Genomic DNA, 21,155 nt, shown 5'->3' on the forward strand with positions numbered 1-21,155 from the left:
CAAACAACCACCTCTACCAGCAGCTAATGAGCCCTGGCAGGGGGGAAAGGCAAGCCATTAATGATCTGGCAGACTACCTGTCTGCTACCCAGATGGAAAAATGAGAGGAAGAGAGAGAAGGTGAGGGAGAAAAGAAGAGCGAGTAGGAGTGCAGAGGAAGGAAAGGAGAGAACACATCTATTCACACCTCCACGGAGGGTCAGACCCTGACATGCAAGTGGCTGGCTTGGATGGTCTTTGGTGCATTAAAATATCATTAAAAGAAAAGTTTTGCAAAGGAAAGTAAAATCATTACATTGCTATTGTGGATTTTTGCTTTTAAGCAACTGCACAAGTTAAAATGTCAGCTCTCTATAAATAATTCTTATTTTACACAAGTTCTCAGCGCAGCAAAATATAGCCAACTTAAATAATCAATATGAATGTATAGTTACTTGCAATGACCCACAAATGAAAATTAAAAGCAATGCCATTAATGCAGTGGTTAAGAATCTGCCTGCCAATGCAGGGGACATGGGTTCGATCCCTGGTCTGGGAAGATCCCCCATGCCACAGAGCAACTAAGCCCGTGCGCCACAACTACTGAAGCCCGCGCTCTAGAGCCCGCGAGCCACAACTACCGAGCCCGCGTGCCACAACTACTGAAGCCCATGTGCCTAGAGCTCATGCTCCACAACAAGAGAAGCCACCGCAAATGAGAAGCCCGCACACCGCAACCAAGAGTAGCCCCCGCTCACCGCAACTTGAGAAAGCCTGCGCACAGCAACGAAAATCAAACGCAGCCAAAAATAAATAAATAAAAATCAATCAGTAAATAAATATTAAAAAAAAAAAACAGTGCCATTAAGTCTTCAAAGGGGGTATTAGGTTGGTCTGCCAATAAAAGAATAACTTTTCCTAAAGTTAGCAGAACTGCACTCACTGGGCAGCTTCTCTTTCTTTACATGGCTTTTCTGTAGGAAGGCTTACCATGCAGATCAACAATTTAAATGCTTCCCGCCTAAGTAAGCCAGTCCTGACCTGAGGCTCTCTGCCGCCACTTAACCCTTCCGGTCCACCCTGACACTGTCCGAGGTACTGCCCAGCCCACCGGCTCTCTGAGATCCAGTCCTGCAGAAGGGATGAGCCTTAACACCCTTCCACTTAACACATGACTTAACACCCACGTGGTGGGGGGGGGGCCGGGAACCTGATGCAAATGGGACCAATCAAATGGGAGAGATCCTGGGAATGTGGAATTGGGACAGAATCCAGTGAGTCAGCGTTACTGGACCCAAGAGGTCACGTATGTGGTATGGAAAGCCTGCTGGAGCTCTCTTTCAGGGAAGGGGAAAATGCGGTCCCTCTGCAATCCCTCAGAGAGATCCAGAAAGTCAAGTCCATTCACGATTCTGGATCCTCAGGAGGAATTGCAGATCCTTCCAATAAGTTCCCTTCCTTTCTTCTTAAGCCAGCTGGAATGGGTTTCTGGGCCCTCCCTCTACCCTGGCTTGAGTGTAGGGATTTTTTTGAATAGACTTTGGTTTTTTTAGAGCAGTTTTGAGTTCACAAAAAAACGGAACAGAAGATACAGAGATTTCCCACACACCCCCCCCGCCACCCCGCCACCCCACACACACATAGCCTCCTCCATTATCAGCAGAGTGCATCACCAGAGGGGTACATTTGTTATAATCAGTGACATGTCATTACCACCAAAAGTCCATAGTTTACATCAGGGTTCACGCTTTTTTTTTTTTTAAGTTTATTTATTTTATTTTGGCCGCACGGCACGTGGGACCTTAGTTCCCCAACCGGGAATCAAACCCGCGCCCCCTGCATTGGAAGCGTGGAGTCTTAACCACTGGACCGCAGGGAAGTCCCCCATCAGGGTTCTCTCTTGGTGATGTACATTCTATGGGTTTGGACAAAGGTAAAATAACATGTATCCACCATCAGAGTATCATGCAAAATAGTTTTACCTGAGGGCAGGGATTTTTGTCTGTTTTATCTCTGCTACATCCCAACAACTAGAATAGTAGGTATTCAATAAATATTTGTTGGCTTCCCTGGTGGCGCAGTGGTTGAGAGTCTGCCTGCCAATGCAGGGGACACGGGTTCGAGCCCTGGTCTGGGAAGATCCCACATGCCGCGGAGCAACTGGGCCCGTGAGCCACGACTACTGAGCCTGCGCGTCTGGAGCTTGTGCTCCGCAACAGGAGAGGCCGCGATAGTGAGAGGCCCGCGCACCGCGATGAGGAGTGGCCCCCACTTGCCACAACTAGAGAAAGCCCACGTACAGAAACGAAGACCCAACGCAGCCAAAAATAAATAAATAAATAAATAATTAAAAAAATAATAATAATAAATAAATAAATAAATATTTGTTGAATGAATGAATATGTAAAATGAAGTTGACCTCTGTTACGAGTCTATGATTCTTTTAGAGCAATGGTTCTCCAAATGTGGTCCTAGACCACTGCATCAGCATCACCTGGGAACTTGTTAGATACACAAATTCTCAGGCCCCATCCCAGACCTACCTAATCAGGAACTGTGTATAATAAGCTTCAGGTGATTCTGATGCGTGTACAGTTTGAACACCACTGGGTCTGAGCATTTACAACTCTATATACCCAACAGGGCATGTAGTGGTCACACAGTAATATTTATTGAATGTAGAGACCTTAAAGGTCTGCAGACAGGCCTGAGACTGTGCATGAACTGACCAGGATGCCGGTTTTGCCTGCTAAAGATAACAGAAACATGTTAAACTTCAGTCCCTCACTACTAGGAATGCTATGGAACTCCTCAAAAGCTGAATCAAGAGTGGTGGACAGGGAGTTTCCAAGGACTAGAGAGTGAGAGCAGGAGCCCCCCACAGAAACCTGCAGGCGGGAAGCTGCTGTCTTCTCCTTAGGTCTGTAGCAGCAGCCACAGAGCATATTAACAAGGCCATGGAGGCTCCAAAATAAAATGAAACCACGTCCAAGCCAGTGACCAAGGGTGAAGGGCTGGGCCTCCTGGCAACTGCAAATGCCCATAAGCTGAAAAGATACCAACTGCCCCCAAGCGCCAGGCACAGACGCAGGAAGAATGCTCTGTGGAAAGAAAGGCCCTTTGTGGTTTATGACTCTGGTCACAGCGACAGCTATCATTTTCTTCTGGGCAAAACCTCCAGATCAACAGCCAAAGCCCAAAGCATGCGGATTTCTCCTTCCCTAAGCTCTTTGTGCAGGAAGAGCAAAGTAACGCCCTAATACTTCATAAATTCCCAAAGGAATAGAGGTCCTAGAAGGAAACTCACATTAATGAATCACCTACTGTGTACCCTGCTCCTACCATTCCATTGTCCACACTGCAGCCAAAGGGACCTTTGTAAAATGCAAATCTGATCCCTCACGTCCCTGATTAACTCTTCAATGGCTTCCCATTGTCCCTCGAAAAGACCAAACTCCATAGCCAGGCAGAGGAGAGCTCTCAAAAGCTGGCTCCTGTCTTTCTCTCTGGCCTCCCTTCACCTCCTCTTTTACCCCCTCTGTCACTCCTCTACTCCCACTCCAAGCTCAGGCTATTTTGAACAGCTTTCACATGCCCTCACTTCCAGGCCTCTGCATATGCTCTTCTCTCTACCAGTCACACCCTTTCTTCCGACCCCTACTCCTCAGCACTCACCCCTCAGCTCCTCCTGGTAAATTTTAATCTTCCTCAGGCTTTATTCCTGCTATCCCAGAGCTCCATCTTGACCACCCCTCCCCCTCCCCCCGACCCCTCCACACACACACACACACACACACAAACACACACACACACACACGACATATAGTTAAGCCTTCTGGGTGCTTCCAAAGCTCCTTGCCGTTCTTCCATCCTATACGTGGTGGACTACAGATCATAAACTTTAGACTCTGGCACTAAACTGCCTAGATTCAAAGCCCCACTCCACCACTTAGTAGTTAAGTAGTTAAACTACTTGGTAGTTTACTCCACCTTGGGTAAATTACTTGAACTTCCTGAGCCTCAGTTTCTTCGTTCGTAATGAGATACCTCCCTCACTGTACTGTGACGTTAAAAGAATTCATTTTAGTTCATATATGTAAAGGCACATGGTAAGAACTATGTGTGAACTCTATGTGAGAGACAGAAGTGTGTGCTATTATTCTTTCTGTACTTATCACACTATATAATTGTCTGGACTATAAGCGAAAGGGCAGGGAGGGGATACCATCTTCAGGGGCAGACACTGCATACACATTTGCTGAATGGATGGTAGCTCCTCTGTTTTCTTTCCACTGTCCCACACTGCCTCACAGTGACTGCCATCCTAGAGGGTAGAAAGTATTAGACGATTTGTTCCAATGGGAATTATTAACATCAGCACAAGCAGGAAATTCTTACCTATTTTCTAATTAATGAAGCAAATTTAAAAAGATACACAAATGGCCAATAAACTCATGAAAAGATGTTCAGCATCTTTAGCCATTAGGGAAACATGAATCAAAACCTCAAGGACGTGACTTCTCTGGTGGCACAGTGGTTGGGAATCTGCCTGCCAGTGCAGGGGACGTCAGTTCAATCCCTGGTCCGGGAAGATCCCACGTGCCACGGAGCAACTAAGCCCATGCGCCACAACTACTGAGCCTGCGCTCTAGAGCCCGCGAGCCACAACTACTGAGCCCGCGTGCCACAACTACTGAAGCCTGTGGCCTAGAGCCCGTGCTCCGCAACAAGAGAAGCCACCGCAACGAGAAGCCCGTGCACCACAACAAAGAGTAGCCCCCACTCACTGCAACTAGAGAAAGCCTGTGCACAGCAACGAAGACCCAACGCAGCCAAAAATAAACAAATAAATTTCTTTTTAAAAAAAAGAAATGAAAACACACATCCACAGAAAACCTTGTACATGAATGTTCATAACATCATTATTCATAACCAAAAAGTGTAAACAACTCAAATGTCCATCAACTAATGAATAAACAAAGTACAGTATGGAATATTATACAGCCATAAAAACGAATGAAGTACTGATACATGCTACAACATGATGAACCTTGAAAACATTATGCTAAGTGAAAGAAGCCAGACATAAAGCCTGCAAATTCCATGATTCCAAAAAGAGACAGAAAGTAGATTAGTGGTTACCTAGAGCTGGAGGGGAAGGGAGTGACTGCTAATGGAGCCAGCATTTCTTTTTTGGAACAATGAAAATGTTCTGGAATTAGAGACTTGTGGTGATTGCACAACTCTGTGAATATACTAAAAAGTAATGAATTGTATGCTTTAAATGGGTGAATTGTATGGAATGTGAATTATATCTCAATAAAGCTGTTTTTTTTTTTTTAAAAAGAAGCAACTGAAACAATAGTGAGAATGACTATTTCTCAGCACTTGCTATGTGCCATGTGGCATACTAACTAGCTTTTTTATATTCACTCATTGTCTGGAATTTCAAAAAAGGCAAGAGAGGCTAAGAGTACTTTTTAAAAGGTAACTTCAGGAATGAGCCTAGCCCAGCCTCGAACACAAAACAGATGCTCAACAAACATTTCTCTTTACTTAGTCTGGCGATTCACTTAAGAGATTATAGGGCACAGACCTAGGATTATAACAAAGTCTTGGGAAGGAGAGCAGCCTGGAGCTGGAGGAGAAGAGGCCTTGTCAGCGCTAAAGCTAAACTGGAGAGAAGCTGGGAGAGGTGTTGTGATCTTGGGGCAGAGTTTAGGGCTGAAACTGTGGACACGGTGCACGGCCCCGTGGCAAAGTTGAGTGACTTGCTCTGGACTACCTCCTGCCCAGGGAGTTTTTGGTAAGGCAGTAAAGGGAGGGCAGTAGTTAACAGGCACAATCCTGGACTTGGATTGTCTGGGTTTGAAAATGATTCCGCTTACACAAGCTTCTTAGCCTCAATGGCCTCAAGTTACCTCACTGGCAAAATGAGGGTAATGATAGTACCTACCTCAGAGAATTGTTAAGAATTAAATGAGTTCGTTATATGGAAGGCACTTAGAACTACCCTGGCACACTGTAATAGCTCCATATATGTTAGCGGCTGCTATCATCACCTTCCAGAGGCATGTCTGACTAGACACTCAAGGGCCTTTCCGGAAGGAGCAGTAAAGGGAGACCCGCAGGCGGACACCAGCATTTGCTCTTGGTGTCTGCTTGTGGGCTGACGACTTTACACCCACTTCGCCTGTGTTCATGCGCAGAGTGGAGATGGAGGGCGTGATCTGTCCTGACCCAGCTGCTGCGCAAGGTCCTATCAAGATTCCCGCTGACCAGGGAAGCAAAAGGACCGGGAAACTCGCGGCACCCCACCCCCACCCCCCAACACTCCAGGCTGAAGGGATGAAGGGTCTGGGAAGCTTTGGGGTGGGAAGAGGGAGAGGGAGGAGCGCGGGGCGGAGCTGGGGGAGGTCCGTCGGGAGGGAAAGGCCTGTCCGGAGACAGGGAAGTTGGAGAGTGGGCGCTGCAGCCTCGGAGGTCGGGCCGGCACGCCGGGCGAGGTACCTGGAGTCGAACTTCTGGCCGTCTGGGAACGTTCCCACGTAGTGGTAGCGCACGAAGTCGCCGCTGCGCACGGTGCGGGGACACTCGTCGGGCACGAAGCGCCGCTCGATCTGCAGCTCCGTGTCGGAGCCCAGCCCCAGGCCCGCCACGGGCGCCGCCTGCCCGGTCACCCAGAGCAGCAGCAGGAGCAGCGGCGGCGGCGGGGGCCGCCAACCCCGGGCCCTGATCGCCATCGCGGACAGAGAGGAAAGGAGGGGGCGCGGCGCGGAGCTGGCGAGGCGCGCGGAGCTCGGGTGGCGCGGGTCGGGCCTGGGCGCGCGGCGGCGTTTGGAAACGTGGAAAAGACTCCCGGCCCTCCCCGGGCAGCAGCAACCACCCCCTCTCTCCCGCCCCCCGCCCCCAGGCCACATCCGAGGGAGGGGAGGAGCCGCGGCCGCGCGCCAGGACCCGCCTGCTGCGCCCTGAGAAGCCTGGGCCCGCAGGGTCCGGTGGGCTGGCCCGCCCGGGGAAGAGGCGGGCCTTCTTCGGCTGGCGAGTTCAAAGGGGACCCGTCCCCGAGGGAGAAATCGTGAACTCCTCGGGACTGGGCTTCGGCCCAAAGTTGGGAGGGAAAAACCGTTACCACCCAGGCAAACCCGCTGGTCTCTGCCTGTCGCTAGAGACTCTCCGGATTTAGGGCCACCAGAGGCTTCTACGTGGCCGCGGATCCAATAACCCCTTGCTGCTTTGGGGAGGGAGGAGAACTTTTTTTTTTTTTTTTTTTTTAATTAGTTTCAAGCCTGGATTCTACGTTGAAAATGACTGAAACCGTCTTCAAGAGTTTTTTCCAGGATTTTCTTTTAATACTCAGAGAAAGGGGGAGACATGAATTGTGAGACTTCCCTGACAGTTGTCCAGACGAAAGTTTTAAGTTGCTAACTGTGAGTGATCCTTAATAGCAAACATCCCACCCGCATGACTAAGCCGGTTAAGACCCCACATTAGAGACTCAGATGCTGCGGGGAAATTCATTAGAGTAGTTTTAATGCATTCTTAGCTTAGAATTGGTTGTTCTCATTTATTGAAACTTTGGAATAATGAAAGCAAATCACCAAAGGTTTCTCAACTAGTTTTGGAAGCAAAACCTGGCAAAGATAGCAAGAGAGAGAGAGAATGTGGGCGCCAACCTAATTTATAACTAGAAATGCAAAAATGCTAATAAATTGTGACTAAATTGAATCCAACAACTTACTAAAGAAAAAAACCACAATTATGCGGACTATTTAGGTGACCTGCAAATTGTGTCCTCTGTAAGATGAAGATAAAACGTGCTAATTTTAAAAAAAAATGATAATTATTAGATTATTATAGATTTTATTAGATCCAGGATCTAGTGAGAAACTACACGTAGCCCTAAAGAAATGTTCATTATTCCTAATAGAGCTTATTCTATTGAAATAGAAAACCTATTAATACAATTCATCCTAACACTGATTATTTATAGGTGGTTGAATTTGGGGTGATCATTTTCTTCCTTCTATGTACTTTTCAGTAGTTCTTTATGGTTTTTTTTTTTTTTTTTTTTTTTTTTTTTTTTTTTTTTTTTACATGGATGACCACAACATTCTTTATGGTTTTTAATAACAATGTCAGGTTTTACACAGAAACAAACAAACAAAAAAGTCAACCTGGTTCCAGTCAGGAATCTTCCACTCCCTTACCGTGACTGTGGGCAACGCATGCCACCTTCTGGGCCTCGGTTTCTTCATCTGTAAAATGAAGGGGTTGATTTCTAAGACTTCTTCCAATTCTAAAAGCCTATGATCCTGTGAGAGAGAAGACATTCCAGAATGGAAAAGAAGACAGATGTAGGAATAAACAGGCCAGGCAGTGACTGCCACTTCCATTTTGCCTTGTAGTGCTTCCAAGTGGTTTGATTCCTTGTCATTCCTTTTATTTTATTTATTTATTTATTGGCCACGCTGAACAGCCAGGGATTGAACTCAGGCCCACGGCAGTGAAAGCACTGAGTTCTAACCACTGGACCACCAGGGAATTCCCTTGTTATTCCTTTTAAAATGTTAATTATCTGATCAAACAGTATGTGTGCTCTATAATGTCTCTTTAAATCCTAACAGACATTCTTTGAATTGGATTTCTGTAGCAATTTACCAAAGGGAAAATTTACGTCTTGGCATTACTGACTACATTATCATAAAAACTAATTAAAATCAAGCTGAGATTTTAAAGAAAGGATTTCCATTAAACTTCTGGGGGTGACTTTGTGAGGACTTGTCAAGTCTAAAAACTGTAAATCCAGTCAAGGAGAGTCAACAGTAGACTAAAAGTTCGGAAAGGTAAAGATAGGGGGAAGAGGGAGCAGGTGAGAGACAGGAACCAGAAAGAAGGGAAAGGTACTGGAATTTTTTTAAAGGAGCGGGGAGAGAAGTGAGAGAGAAAGCAAGAAGGGAAACACAGAAGAGGAGAATCAGTGAGAGAACAGAGAGCCAAGGAACAAGAGAACGTGACATAGTCAGAGGCAAGGACATAATAGGAGAAACATCCAAAAGGTCTGAGGCCAGGATGGGGGCGTGGAACAACATGGAGAAGGAAGCGAAGGGGGATCTGAAACAGGATCGGTCTGAATGAACGTCAGAAAACTAGGTTCTTTCTATCCACCTCTATACAGGAAGTTAGCGGAAAAATTACAAACATAATCCGGCAAGTAAAGCAGGGCACTAAAGAAAATCTCAGTTTTTATTGAGCCTGAAATAAAGGACTCATGCATGAATCAGATCTTCCAAGAGCAGTAAACCCTGGGGGCTAAGCTTTGTAAGCTATTAACGTTAGCTTGGCACACACTGAGTGGGGGATAAAGAAAAGGCCAGTATTAAGAAAAACATCCCCCCCCCCAAATTCATCTGAGTTGACCTGAGGCAAAAGTGAAGTAGGAGAAATGTTTCCAGCAGTGTCTTCTCTCCCTCCCCAAGAGTTTCCAAGAAATTCTCCCACCTTCAGTATTTGACAACACACCTGGAGTCACCATGTGGTTTGATGAAAAACCCTGGACTAGAAATCACACCACCCTGGTTGTAGGGCCACTCATGCCCCTACTCTCTGAGCCTCAGTTTCCTTATTTGTAAGATGTCTTGCCTACCTCCATAGAGTTTCTATGAGGATCAAGTGAAGCAATTTATGAGGGATGGAAATCTGCAAAGTACTGTGTAAATGTAAGGAATCACATTTATCTATGAGTGAGAGAAGACCCAACTCAAAAATCACTTAACCCATAAAGATGGATACTGTCTCTCAGCAGAGAAAGTCTGGATGGGAAGCAGCTGCAGGAGTGGTTAATAAAGTGTCTCTAGAACATCCTCAAGGGCTCAGGTGTCTTCTCCTGTCCTTTTCAGGGGGTTCACTGCTCCCCCTCATGATTCCAACACGGCTCTCCCAGATCCAGCTACCACATGCAGGGAGCGCCACCCTGAGGCAGAAAAGGGATCTTTTATCTTTATGAAGAGCAAGTATTTCCAGAAAGCCTCCCTCCTACAGACCTCCCCTCATGTCTCATTGACTGAACCTGTATCCCATGCCCATTGCTAACCTATCGGTGGAAGAGAAATAGGATTACTACGATTGGTTTAAGACTAATCAAGATTCATCTGCAGAGAGCAAGGAAAGAGTCTCGACTCTCTAACCAGCCTCCTCTGAAGTAGATGGCTCCCTAAGCTTCCTGAACAAAACCAGAGTGCTGTGAGCAAGGAAGTTAAGGAGGAATGGCAATTGGTTTGTCAACCAACAGGTTTTGTCAATTATGTTAGATGTCTCCCCTTTCCCTCCAAGCATCAAGTAAAGCACATTGTCTGCAATTTTTCCTCTAATCCTACTGGTTACTAAATAGAATACCAGTTTAAATTATTAGAAATAATAATATGGGACTTCTCAAATGTTTCCACTGTGCTGCAGAGAACTGTGGACATGGACCCTTGGGAGCTTACTACTTGACCAGAATTCTTTGAAGTCTGGTGTTTAGCAGGGGGGAAGGGGGGAGACAGATTCTGCAGTCTACCCTCTAATCTAGCCATGATTCATCAGTATGTAATAGGATGTGATCTTTCCCTTTAACTCATTTTTTTCCTTCCTGCATCTTCCCAGTGGGGAAAAGGTCATTGGTAAGTTAAGAACTAGTTAAAAAAACACCTTGTGAGCAAAACAATGGCATCAAAGCTATGCTGCAAAAGCTGGTCAAGATAAGCAGGAGCGGGCTTCCCTGGTGGCGCAGTGGTTAAGAATCCGCCTGCCAATGCAGGGAACACGGGTTCAAGCTCTAGTCCGGGAAGATCCCACATGCCACGGAGCAACTAAGTCCCTGCGCCACAACTACTGAGCCTGTGCTCTAGAGCCCGTGAGCCACAACTACTGAGCCTGTGAGCCACAACTACTGAAGCCCGTGCGCCTAGAGCCCGAGCTCTGCAACAAGAGAAGCCACCACAATGAGAAGCCCGCACACCGCAACGAAGAGTAGCCCCCACTCGCCACAACTAGAGAAAGCCCGCACGCAGCAACAAAGACCCAACATAGCCAAAAATAAGTAACTTAATTAATTAAAAAATACATATAAGCAGGAGAAAAATCTAGTCATTTGGGGGAATTCCCTGGTGGTCCAGTGGTTAGGACTCCATGCTTCTACTGCAGGGGGCCTGGGTTCCATCCCTGGTCGGGGGGAAGAAGAAAATCTGGTCTTTTTAAAATTGTTTCATTCAGAAAGGCTTCAAACCTATCCAGTAACACAGAGTCAGGACTAGCTGCAGCCACCCCTCTACAATTAGGCCAACACCAAGGCCCTTTGGCTGGCCTTGAGAGTGAATCTGCTATCTTAGGATGAAGCAGAGGGGTAGAAAAGACTGAAGCAGAGGATAGAACACAGAGGGAGGACAAAGAAGGCATCTCTCACTCACCTGGGCTAGGCGCCCGGGTACAAAGTGAAGGGTGACTCCATGTGTATTCACAGTTGGGTAATAATCACTCTACTCTTTCTTTCTGGAAAGGAGCTGTACCTGCACACCCCTCCAGATGCTATAGGCATAAAGAAAGGGTGATGGGTAAGAAGAATGATTCAGAATCATAACCACCAGAGAAAGAATTCCTGTTTGTCTAACTGCTTACTAGATGTCACTACATTGAGTTTATCACAATCAGAAAATGGGGCCGAATTTGAAAGATGGCCCTGGGTCATAAAGAATCTGACTCCATTTTTTTATGTTGACCACTGTCAGCCTTCAAGCCCCACCTCCACTTTCCGCTTCCTCCCCACCTGTGGGCAAGCTGATAAGAAAGTCCACACACTCCTTCCCTTGGCACCAGAGGAAAGTTCAAACCCCACAAAGCCTTGGCTTGTGTGCAGGAGTAGTCACCCAGGTTCTACCTCCTAAACACAATAAAACCCAGGGTCACTCACCTTTCCTTTGCTGAAGCTATTTTTGAACTGTCTTAGGTGCCTGACCTGCTCTCGCAGAAAGCCTCAATATGTGAATAATAAATTTCTCCCTACCCTCTCGGTGCATATGTGGCATCATCAGTCTTGACAGCAAACCGATTTTGGGTGGAGGGGGGTCCAGCATACTTCTGTGGAGTGACCACAACACCTTGCATATCATCCTGGATCGGTGACCAGGAAACTTCTCAATCTGGTGCCAAAATACATAAAGAACCCAGGCTCACATAAACAGGTGGATATAAGCAGCAAAAGAATTTTCACTAAACAAATATTGTATGTTAACGCATATATGTGGAATCTAGAAAAATGGTACAGATGAACCTATTTGCAGGGTAGGAATAGAAAGGCAGATGTAGAGAACAGACGTGTGGACACGGGGGGAAGGGGAGGGTGGGATGAACTGGGAGATTAGATTTGACATGAATATACTACCATGTTTAAAATAGATAGCTAGTGGGAACCTGCTGTATAGCACAGGAAGCTCAGCTCAGTGCTCTGTCATGGCCTAGTTGGGTGGGATGGGGAGGGGAGGGAGGTCCAAGAGGGAGGGGATGTGTGTTATGTGTATGGCTGATTCACTTCGCTGTGCAGCAGAAACTAACACAACATTGTAAAGCAATTATACTCCAATAAAAAAATTTAAAAAAAAAGAATTTTCACTGCTTTATAAGCTCTAACAGGGTAATCATCAAAGAGAGATGCCTAGAATGCAGCTCAGGATGTGGTACTGGGTGAGGCTGTCAGACTACTGAACTGTACATCTGTTATTTTTCCCTGCCCAGCATTGCTCTTCTCTTCTCCTTCCTCCTCCTCCCCCTCCTCTTCCTCTTCCTCCTGCTCCTCCTCCTCTTCCTCTTCTTCTTCTTCCTCTGTCTCTCTCTCTCTCTTTTCCTCCATTAATAGCACCTGGATTTTGCTTTGAGGAACAACCCCTCCCCCTCTCTTAGTCTATATGGCTTGGATAAAGCTGATCCACCCCTCGGATTTAGGGTGGACATGTAACATAGGCATGAGCAGTCAGTGTTCTGCAACTCCTTGACTACAGTGATTGTTTCCATGACAAATACATGACTCTTGCTAAGCCAATGAGTATAATACATGGAATTCTTATTGGAACTGAGAAACAAAGTTTCTTCCAGCTGGGGCTGCTAATTTGTTGGCCATCTTTGGCTTCCAGTGGCCATCTTTGCCCCCACAATGGGAGAAACTGCAAAGAATGAAGCAATACAAAGGAACGTGAAGCTGGGAAATTGCTGACTATAACATTTCAGCACCTAGATCCAGCCATTCCTGAAGTCCCATCCCATGACATTTCACATATGTAAGTCCATAAATTACTTAATTTTTTTTCTTAGAACAGTTTGATTTGGATTTTGGTCCATTGTTGTTTTCAAAAGAACTTTCACTAATACTTGCTAAAATGGAATTATCAATCCCTGGGTCTTCTTGCTGAGAGAGCAAATCACTATGTTAGGCAAACTGACTTTGAATTGACTTCTTTCAACTGCAAGTGAGAAAAATCCAACACAATTGCTTTCTGCATATAAGTATATACTAAAGTTTTCAGATTATTTGCTTGCACGCCATAAGGTCACTGGTTGTGGTTAGATAATGTTTGTTGTCTTTTCTTTTTTCTTTTTTCCTTCTTCCATCTTCTCTTCTTTTATTTTAAGCACATAACTTGGCTGGCAACAAAGCCTCCCCAGCAGGACAGGAACAATTCTTGGTTGACGTGAGCCCCTTAAGATTTATCTTTGGCTTGCACCAAGGAGTCGTCTGACCAGGGGTGGGGTGTGGTTAAACAGTGGGGTCTGACCTGACATCCCTTTTTTTATTGTCTCAGGGCCTCTTCACGTGATCTCTCCCCATTTGTTAGCTTGGGCTTCCTCTTAGCATGGTGGCTTCTATGCAACTGAACAGCTTACATCCCTGAAGGCTTCTGGAGGGAATACTTCAAGAGAACCAAGGGAAAGCTCTGGCTCCCTCCGCAGCATCCTCAGCGCCGGGGCTCCTGGCCGCCGCCAGGGGGCGCGCTCCGGACTGCGGCACCCGCTGACTCCGCAGCACGGTTCGGGCGCTCAGAGCGCGGACTCGCAGAGGCAGTCGGGCCGGCCTGTCGGGAGGCGGGGCACTGGCGGCCTCAGCCGGGACGTTGGGCCCGGCCCAGAGGGCCGCGGAGCGGCGGCGAAAGGGGGCGCTGCGGGGCCGGGCGGGCGCGGCGCGGAGGAAGTGCGGTCTTCGCGGCTCGGCGCGGGGCCGCAATGTCGTCCCGGCTCGGGCGCGACGACTCAGGGACCGGGGGCGCGCGGCGGCCGCGGGAGCCTCCGGAGCAAGAGCTGCAGCGACGCCGGGAGCAGAGGCGGCGGCGGCACGACGCGCAGCAGCTGCAGCAGCTCAAGCACCTGGAGTCCTTGTGAGTCCGTCACGCCCGCCCCCGACTAATGCGAGGAATGGGGTCGGGGCCCGGGGTCGCGCGGCCGGGCCCGCCAGGGGTCGGAGACCTGCGAGTGGGCAGGTGGGCCCGTCGGACCCCAGCGAGCCGGGTGCGGGTTTTGATCCCGGGCTGCGGGACGCTGGACTCTCAGCCGCTGGAGGAAGAGCGGGGAGGCTCCCTCCACAGGCTCGTCCCGGGCGCGCGAGGCGGCGGCGGGCGGGCGCTTCCCCGCCGGAAACGACAGTTTTATTCCTCGTGCGGCGACGTCGGTGTCGGTCAGGATTTGAATACAGAAGAAGTGCGGCTGCGCCCTTGGGTCCTTTCCCGTTTCTCAGTTCAAGGGGCTCGCTCTGAACTGGGTAAATCCCCATTCTTTTCATCTAGTGCTGTTAACTAGGGAAGAAAAAGCCCAGTCCCGTAACATGAGTGCGGTGAGGAAGGGAAGAATAAGCGTGGGGTGAGGGCCTGGTCCCTGACTCTGCGGGAGGAGCTGTCAGGTAGAAGAGAGCGTGGACTTCTCTCTCGTCCCCAGGATTTTGTTTTTTTTTTACCAGGGTTAAGGGTGGAAGCTACAAAGAGGCCAGTTCCAGCTCAACAAGAAGAATTAGGACCGGAGTCATAGATTCTTGCTGGTCAGCGTGGCCTGACCTAGGAGGCACTTTACTCCCCCAGCTACCCGGGGTTGGAGAGAGTCCAGATAACCCCTGAGAGAAGGGTTGGTTGTAAAGGAGACTTAAACATCAGGTGGAAGGTTGGATTAATGATCCTTGCGGTTCTTTTCTGTGTTTCTGTCGTTCTGTGATCAGCTTTAGAAGTCTGACTTTACTAAGTTTGGTGTTCACTGAGTTATCTGAATTATTTCTGTTTTAGGCACTTCCCATTACCTACCTTCTTATGATTGCTGAGACGGTCGTGTAAGGAAAGGCCCTCATTAACCTTCTGGGAGCTTTGATACAAAGTGCATGCTTGCTTGGAGCCTGGCCTGCTCTTTTCAGTGTGGCTCTTGAGCTGAGTCTCACGTCAGTGGGCCGTGGTTTGGATACAGGTGCCGTGTTGCTGACATCCACAGTCCTGGCGCGTTCAAGGCACTCTGGGCTCAGGCAGGGCCTAGCCCCACCAGCCCTCTGTATCTTTAACTGTAGGATGCCAGGTGGTGGTTAATACTATATGTTTATTTTGTAGCTCACAGAGCTTTTTCACAGACAAGAGAAAGTTGCTAACGTTTTGTAGATGAGAAAATGGAGGCTCAGTGGTTAAGCCACTGACCTGATTAGCCAACAGAATTACAGCAGAATTCAGGAGTGTGATTCTCAGACCAGTGGGATTTTTCCAGTTTCACAGATTTGAAACTGGCTAGGCTATGGACATATTTGCTTTTTCTAGTTCAGGGTTTTGTTTGATTTTAATTAAGTTTAATTCATACCAGAGTAATACTTGTATATAGCTTAAAAACTCAAATAGTACTAAAAATGCTACAAAAAATAGTGGTGGGCTGCCCAACTCCTCATTTACCCCCCAGAGTAACCTGCACAACCCTCCACCCCCTTCCCTCCTAACAAGGCCAAGCCTTCCATGTGCAGACTCTTTTAGTTTTTACTTATTGGATTTAACTGCACATTTCTAAATTATATGCTTATACTGTTTTTGTTGACTCAACAGTTTTAGACATCTGTTAACTTCTTGTCATAGTAGATAAAGATTTAGTTCTCTTACTTGCCCTTCTTGTTTCCATCCTTCCAATATAGCTCCATCATAATAACTTTCCTAATCAATGTCAGTGTTAACATTGTTATAACTTTTTTTTTTGGGGGGGGGGCTGTGTTGGGTCTTAGTTGCTGTACGCAGGCTTTCTCTAGTTGCGGCGAGCAGGGGCTACTCTTCATTGCGGTGCGTGGGCTTCTCGTTGCGGTGGCTTCTCTTGTTGCGGAGCACAGGCTCTAGGCATGCGGGCTCAGTAGTTGTGACTTGCGGGGTCTAGAGTGCAGGCTCAGTAGTTGTGGTGCACGGGCTTAGTTGCTCCGGGGCATGTGGGATCTTCCCGGACCAGCGCTCAAACCCGTGTCCCCTGCATTGGCAGGCGGATTCTTAACCCCTGCGCCACCAGGGAGGCCCTCAAGGCTCTTCTTACCTCACATTTTCCCTGCAATCTCTTGCTTTCCCTTCTTCCAAAAATAAAATCGCTGTGCCAAGGCACCAGTTATGATTTCAGTGAATTTAAGTTCTACATCGAGCAGGATGTGGAATAGCATCAGTTTATTTATATAGGACTTCTGACGGCATATTTTATTAACTGTTTTAGTTATAATGTAGTTTTAAGTTTTTACTAAAAAAAAAAAAGCCTTTTCATTTTGGTCTGCAGTTGCCTTTTGCTGATTGAGATGTGTTAACGTTCCTATGAACATGGTTGATGACCAGTGTTTTTTTCCTTTCTAGTTATGAAAAACCTCCTCCTGGACTTATCAAGGTCAGTGTGAAGTTTGTACTTTTGGTTTTTCCCTGAGACAGATTTGACTCAGTGCTCAGACTCAGTCACTTGTTATGAAAAACAGCTGCATAAGGTTTGAACCTCCTTTTGTGATAGTTCTGTGTCTTCCCTGCAGATGGCAGTCGGTTCATGCACTTTGGGCTTTGTCACAGCCTGTGCCTTTGCAGAAATTTAATCAGCCTTGTGTCTGTCCCCTAAGAAACCACTGCAGGCCCCCCCCGAGTGTTCCCCAGCGCTCACTCCCATTCTTTCTGTCTCACTTGTGACTGTCTTCTCAAAGCTCTCCTGCCCCATGTTCCTTCTCTGACCCTCCCGGTGCTGATTTCTTGAATGTCATCAGCTCAGAGAACACTGGACTCTGAGGAGACGTGAAGCTCATCCAGTCCAGCCCTACCTGTTGCAGGAGTCCCTCCTCCAGCACCCTGGCCACAGTGTCAGTGTCTTTCTGCAGGAGTGAGACTTAGAGGACTTAAGGCCAAAGTAACTTTTTCTGTTTGGTAACTTTCAACTTAAAAAAAAGATTTTTAGAAAACATTCTTCCACTATAAATTTAATATTCGTGGAAACTTGAAAAAATCATAAGGTAAAAAAACAGCACCTTAATTATATAGTGCAGTTATTTGGTAATGAAAATACATCTCACAAATACGGCATGTATGAGATTATGAAACATGACAGTGGCCTTCAAGGTCTAATAATCTATTTTACTCTAACACAGTGTTCTTATTATTCCAGGAAACCTCACTTGTTTAACTCTATATTCTGCCTCATTCCACAAAGCTTTTAAGTTAGCAGAAAACTTTTTGTGATCTTAGAATCTAATTTTTGTGATCTAGAATCAGAATTTGGAGCTCACAGATCAATCCTATATAAACACTAGTAACTTTTCTCTAAAAACAGCTACTTTGTTTTTGTGGCAAAGCTAGCTCTTCTAGTATAGTTACTTCCGTTTTTTCTGTCAGTTATGATTTGTCTTTCTTTCTAGCTCTTCAGAGGGTAACTCATGATGACATTGGGATCTCCAGCCCATGAGAAAGCCAGGCAGTGCTGTGTTCTCAAACAGGTGGGAGAGAGTTCCGGTGCTTTTTTGTCACATAGCTTACACACTGTTTCCTTTTTCAGGAAGATGAGACTAAGCCAGAAGACTGTATACCAGATGTCCCAGGCAATGAACATGCCAGGGAATTTCTGGCCCACGCACCAACCAAAGGACTTTGGATGCCACTGGGGAAAGAAGTCAAAGTCATGCAGTGTGAGTGTGGAAGGGTTTCAAGTAACACCCTCAATACATGCAAGTTATAGACCACTGTTTACAAACAAGTTCACTTCTTTTGATTCATTCTCACCACAGCCCTGCTAAAGTCAGGGCATGATCTCTGTGCTATAGATGAGGAAGCCGCCTTGCATATGTTATTAAGTGTTTTGGGGTAAGAGGCAGAGCAGTGCTTTGACTCCAGGGCTTCTGGCTGTAAGGGTAATGGTCTTCCACAGGGCCGTAGCTGCCTGCGGAGTATACGCTTCAGTAATATTCCTGTAACAGAAAGGATATTCCATGTAGAAATGCCATGGGGGACAAGGGATGCATTGGAGGGTGGTCCCTTGGGTCTTGCCTCAGTCAGTCATCCTCCTCAGAGGTGTTGAGGTTTTATGCAGGTAACCTGAGAGGAGCTCTGGGTCACAGAGGGCGGGTCTGGAACAGGTAGAGCTCTGTGTGCACACCCTCCACCGCACCAGAGCAGCAGCACCTTCATCCAGCGTAAGACGGCGTTTGAAAAAGGGATACAGCTGTCTTTAAAGACATTTGTTTGTACAAAGATTCTTCACGCACATAATTAAAATAGCGATTTGCAGTCTCTTTGCCTCCATTCACACATCATCCTTTTTCCAGTACCTAGGTTACAACAGTTAGCCTTATTCAGGGTGGCAGGGAATATAGGAGGGCATGCTTTTTAGAAGTCAGGGATTTTGGGGTCCATCTTTGAGACTGGCAACCACAGTTATTGCTCATCATTGGGAGATTAAAAAGTGGATTAGGAGCTCTAAGTGTGTGAGTGGGGCTTGCTGAGTTTCACTGGAGGGTGATCTTTCTAGTCCTGTCAATTGGGAACTTGTGAGGTCAGTACCTGTAGGTTTTTCTTCTTGGGGTGGGTTATATTTTCCTAGAGAAGAAGGCTCCTTCCTGGAGGGTCAAGGCCAAGCTGCTAGTGTTGTGGGATCTGATTGGAGCAAGAAGGCTGGGAAATCTTGCCATTTACTTTTTATTTGTTCATGTAATCTTCTATATTTACTGTGGCACCTTGCCTTCACATGTATCTGATGTCATTTTGCCAGAGATCTATGCTTTACCTTTTTCAGACAATAAACTTCCTTCCACCGGGGCTAGTAAGAGTTGCCCTTGGACTTTTCATCAATCCTCCTTATTTCAGCTCCTCCTTTACCTTTACTTTTAGAGGTATCTGGTGCTCAGAGCTCAGTTCCTAAGCTCTTTGGAGGTTCTGCAAATAGAAATTGTGCTGATTCTCCGTTCTCCCCTCTGGTGGCTTAGAATTCAATTTTCTGGTGTCTGCTCTTCATTTAGCATTTAGTATTTTTTTAAATTATTTATTTATTTATTTGGCTGTGCTGGGTCTTAGTTGCAGCACCGAGGATCTTCGTTGCCACACGCAGGATCTTCATTGCCACATGAAGCCCCCGGCTTCTTTCTTTAAGCATAATATTTTTGAGGTTCATCTATGGCACAGCACATGCCAGTAATGCCAGTAGTTCATTATTATTATTTCCTCCTTCTGCTTGCCTTTGGTTTGGGTCGCTCTTTGTTTTCTGGATTTTTTTAATTGAACCTGAGATTATTGATTTGAGAGCTTCATTCTTTTCTTTTCTTTTTTTTTTTAAAGATATTCGCCATGTATTTCTTCTTTAGGTCTTTTTTTAAAATTTATTTATTTATTTTTATATTTATTTTTGGCTGTGTTGGGTCTTCGTTTCTGTGCGAGGGCTTTCTCTAGTTGCAGCAAGCGGGGGCCACTCTTCATCGCTGTGCTTGGGCCTCTCACTATCGCGGCCTCTCTTTTTGCGGAGCACAGGCTCCAGACGCGCAGGCTCAGTAGTTGTGGCTCACGGGCCTAGTTGCTCCGCGGCATGTGGGATCTTCCCAGACCAGGGCTCGAACCCATGTCCCCTGCATTGGCAGGCAGATTCTCAACCACTGCGCCACCAGGGAAGCCCCATTCTTTTCTAATATAGGCATTTAAAGCTCTACATTTCCCTCTAAGCACTGCTTTATCTGCATCTCATATGTTATGTTTAATTGTCGTTCAAATCAAAATACTTGCTGATTTTCCTTGAAATTTCTTCTTTGACCCATGGGTTGTTTAGAAATGTGTTGTTTAATTTCTACATATTTGTAGATTCCCGAAGTTTCCTACTATCATTGCTTTCTAATTTGTCTTCTTTGTGGTTGGAAAACATACTTTGTATGGTTTGAATCCTTATTTTATTTTATTTTTAAGTATTTATTTTATTTACTTATTTGGTTGTGCTGGGTTTTAGTTGCAGCAGGCGGGCTCCTTAGTTGTGGCTCACCAGCTCCTTTAGTTGCGGCATGCGTGCTCCTTAGTTGCAGCACGTGGGCTCCTTAGTTGCGGCTTGCAGGCTCCTTAGTTGTGGCATGCATGTGGGATCTAGTTCCCTGACCAGGGATCGAACCCAGGCCCCCTGAATTGGGAGCACGGAGTCTTAACCACTGCGCCACCAGGGAAGTCCCGGTTTGAATCCTTTTAAATTTATTAATTCTTGTTTTATAGCCTAGCCTATGCTCTATTCTGGATAATGTTCCATGTGGGATTCAAAAGTGTGTATTCTGCTCTTTTGGGGTGGTCAGATGTTCTACAGATATCTGTGAGGTCTAGCTGGTTTATAGTATTGTTGAAGTCTTCTATTTCATTGTTGATATTCTCTCTAGTTGTTTTATCCATTGTGGAATATTGAAGTCTCTATTATTGTTGCATTGTCTAGTTTTCCCTTCAGTTCTGTCCATTTTTGCTGCATCTATTTGGAACTCTGTTGTTAGGTGCATATATGTTTATAAGTGTTATATCCTCTTGATGGATTGACCCTTATATCATTATAAAATGTCAATATTTGTCTCTTGTAACAGTTTTTGCCTTTGAGTCTGTTTTCTCTAATATTAGTATAGCCACTCCAGCTCTCTTTCAGTTAGATTTTTAAACTGAACTTTAGATTATTTATTTGAGATCTTTGTTCCTTTCTAA

At 46.3% G+C, this 21,155-nt stretch overlaps 2 protein-coding genes across 5 annotated transcripts in view; one reads left to right on the top strand and one right to left on the bottom strand.

Moving 5' to 3' along the window:
• FKBP9 (FKBP prolyl isomerase 9) overlaps positions 1–6,876 on the bottom strand; it is a 48,080-nt gene extending 41,204 nt beyond the window's left edge. The window contains exon 1 of the mRNA XM_059933631.1: positions 6,490–6,876. Coding sequence (XP_059789614.1) covers positions 6,490–6,722 — 233 coding nt within the window. The 5' untranslated portion in view covers positions 6,723–6,876. The remainder of the gene's footprint in view (positions 1–6,489) is intronic.
• A 7,220-nt stretch (positions 6,877–14,096) lies between these two features.
• The window catches only part of LOC132371895 (retinitis pigmentosa 9 protein-like), a 43,945-nt gene continuing 36,886 nt past the window's right edge, over positions 14,097–21,155 (top strand). For 3 of the 4 annotated variants that reach the window (XM_059933636.1, XM_059933638.1, XM_059933635.1), the window contains exons 1-3: positions 14,178–14,378; positions 16,833–16,863; positions 18,007–18,136. In XM_059933636.1, the coding sequence (XP_059789619.1) occupies positions 14,227–14,378; positions 16,833–16,863; positions 18,007–18,136 (313 nt within the window). In that variant the 5' untranslated portion in view covers positions 14,178–14,226. Of the gene's footprint in view, positions 14,379–16,832; positions 16,864–18,006; positions 18,137–21,155 lie in introns of all 4 variants that reach the window. The other variant, XM_059933639.1, reaches the window with a different exon arrangement.

Source organism: Balaenoptera ricei, chromosome 9 (genome assembly GCF_028023285.1).
Source record: "Balaenoptera ricei isolate mBalRic1 chromosome 9, mBalRic1.hap2, whole genome shotgun sequence".
NCBI lineage: Eukaryota > Metazoa > Chordata > Mammalia > Artiodactyla > Balaenopteridae > Balaenoptera > Balaenoptera ricei.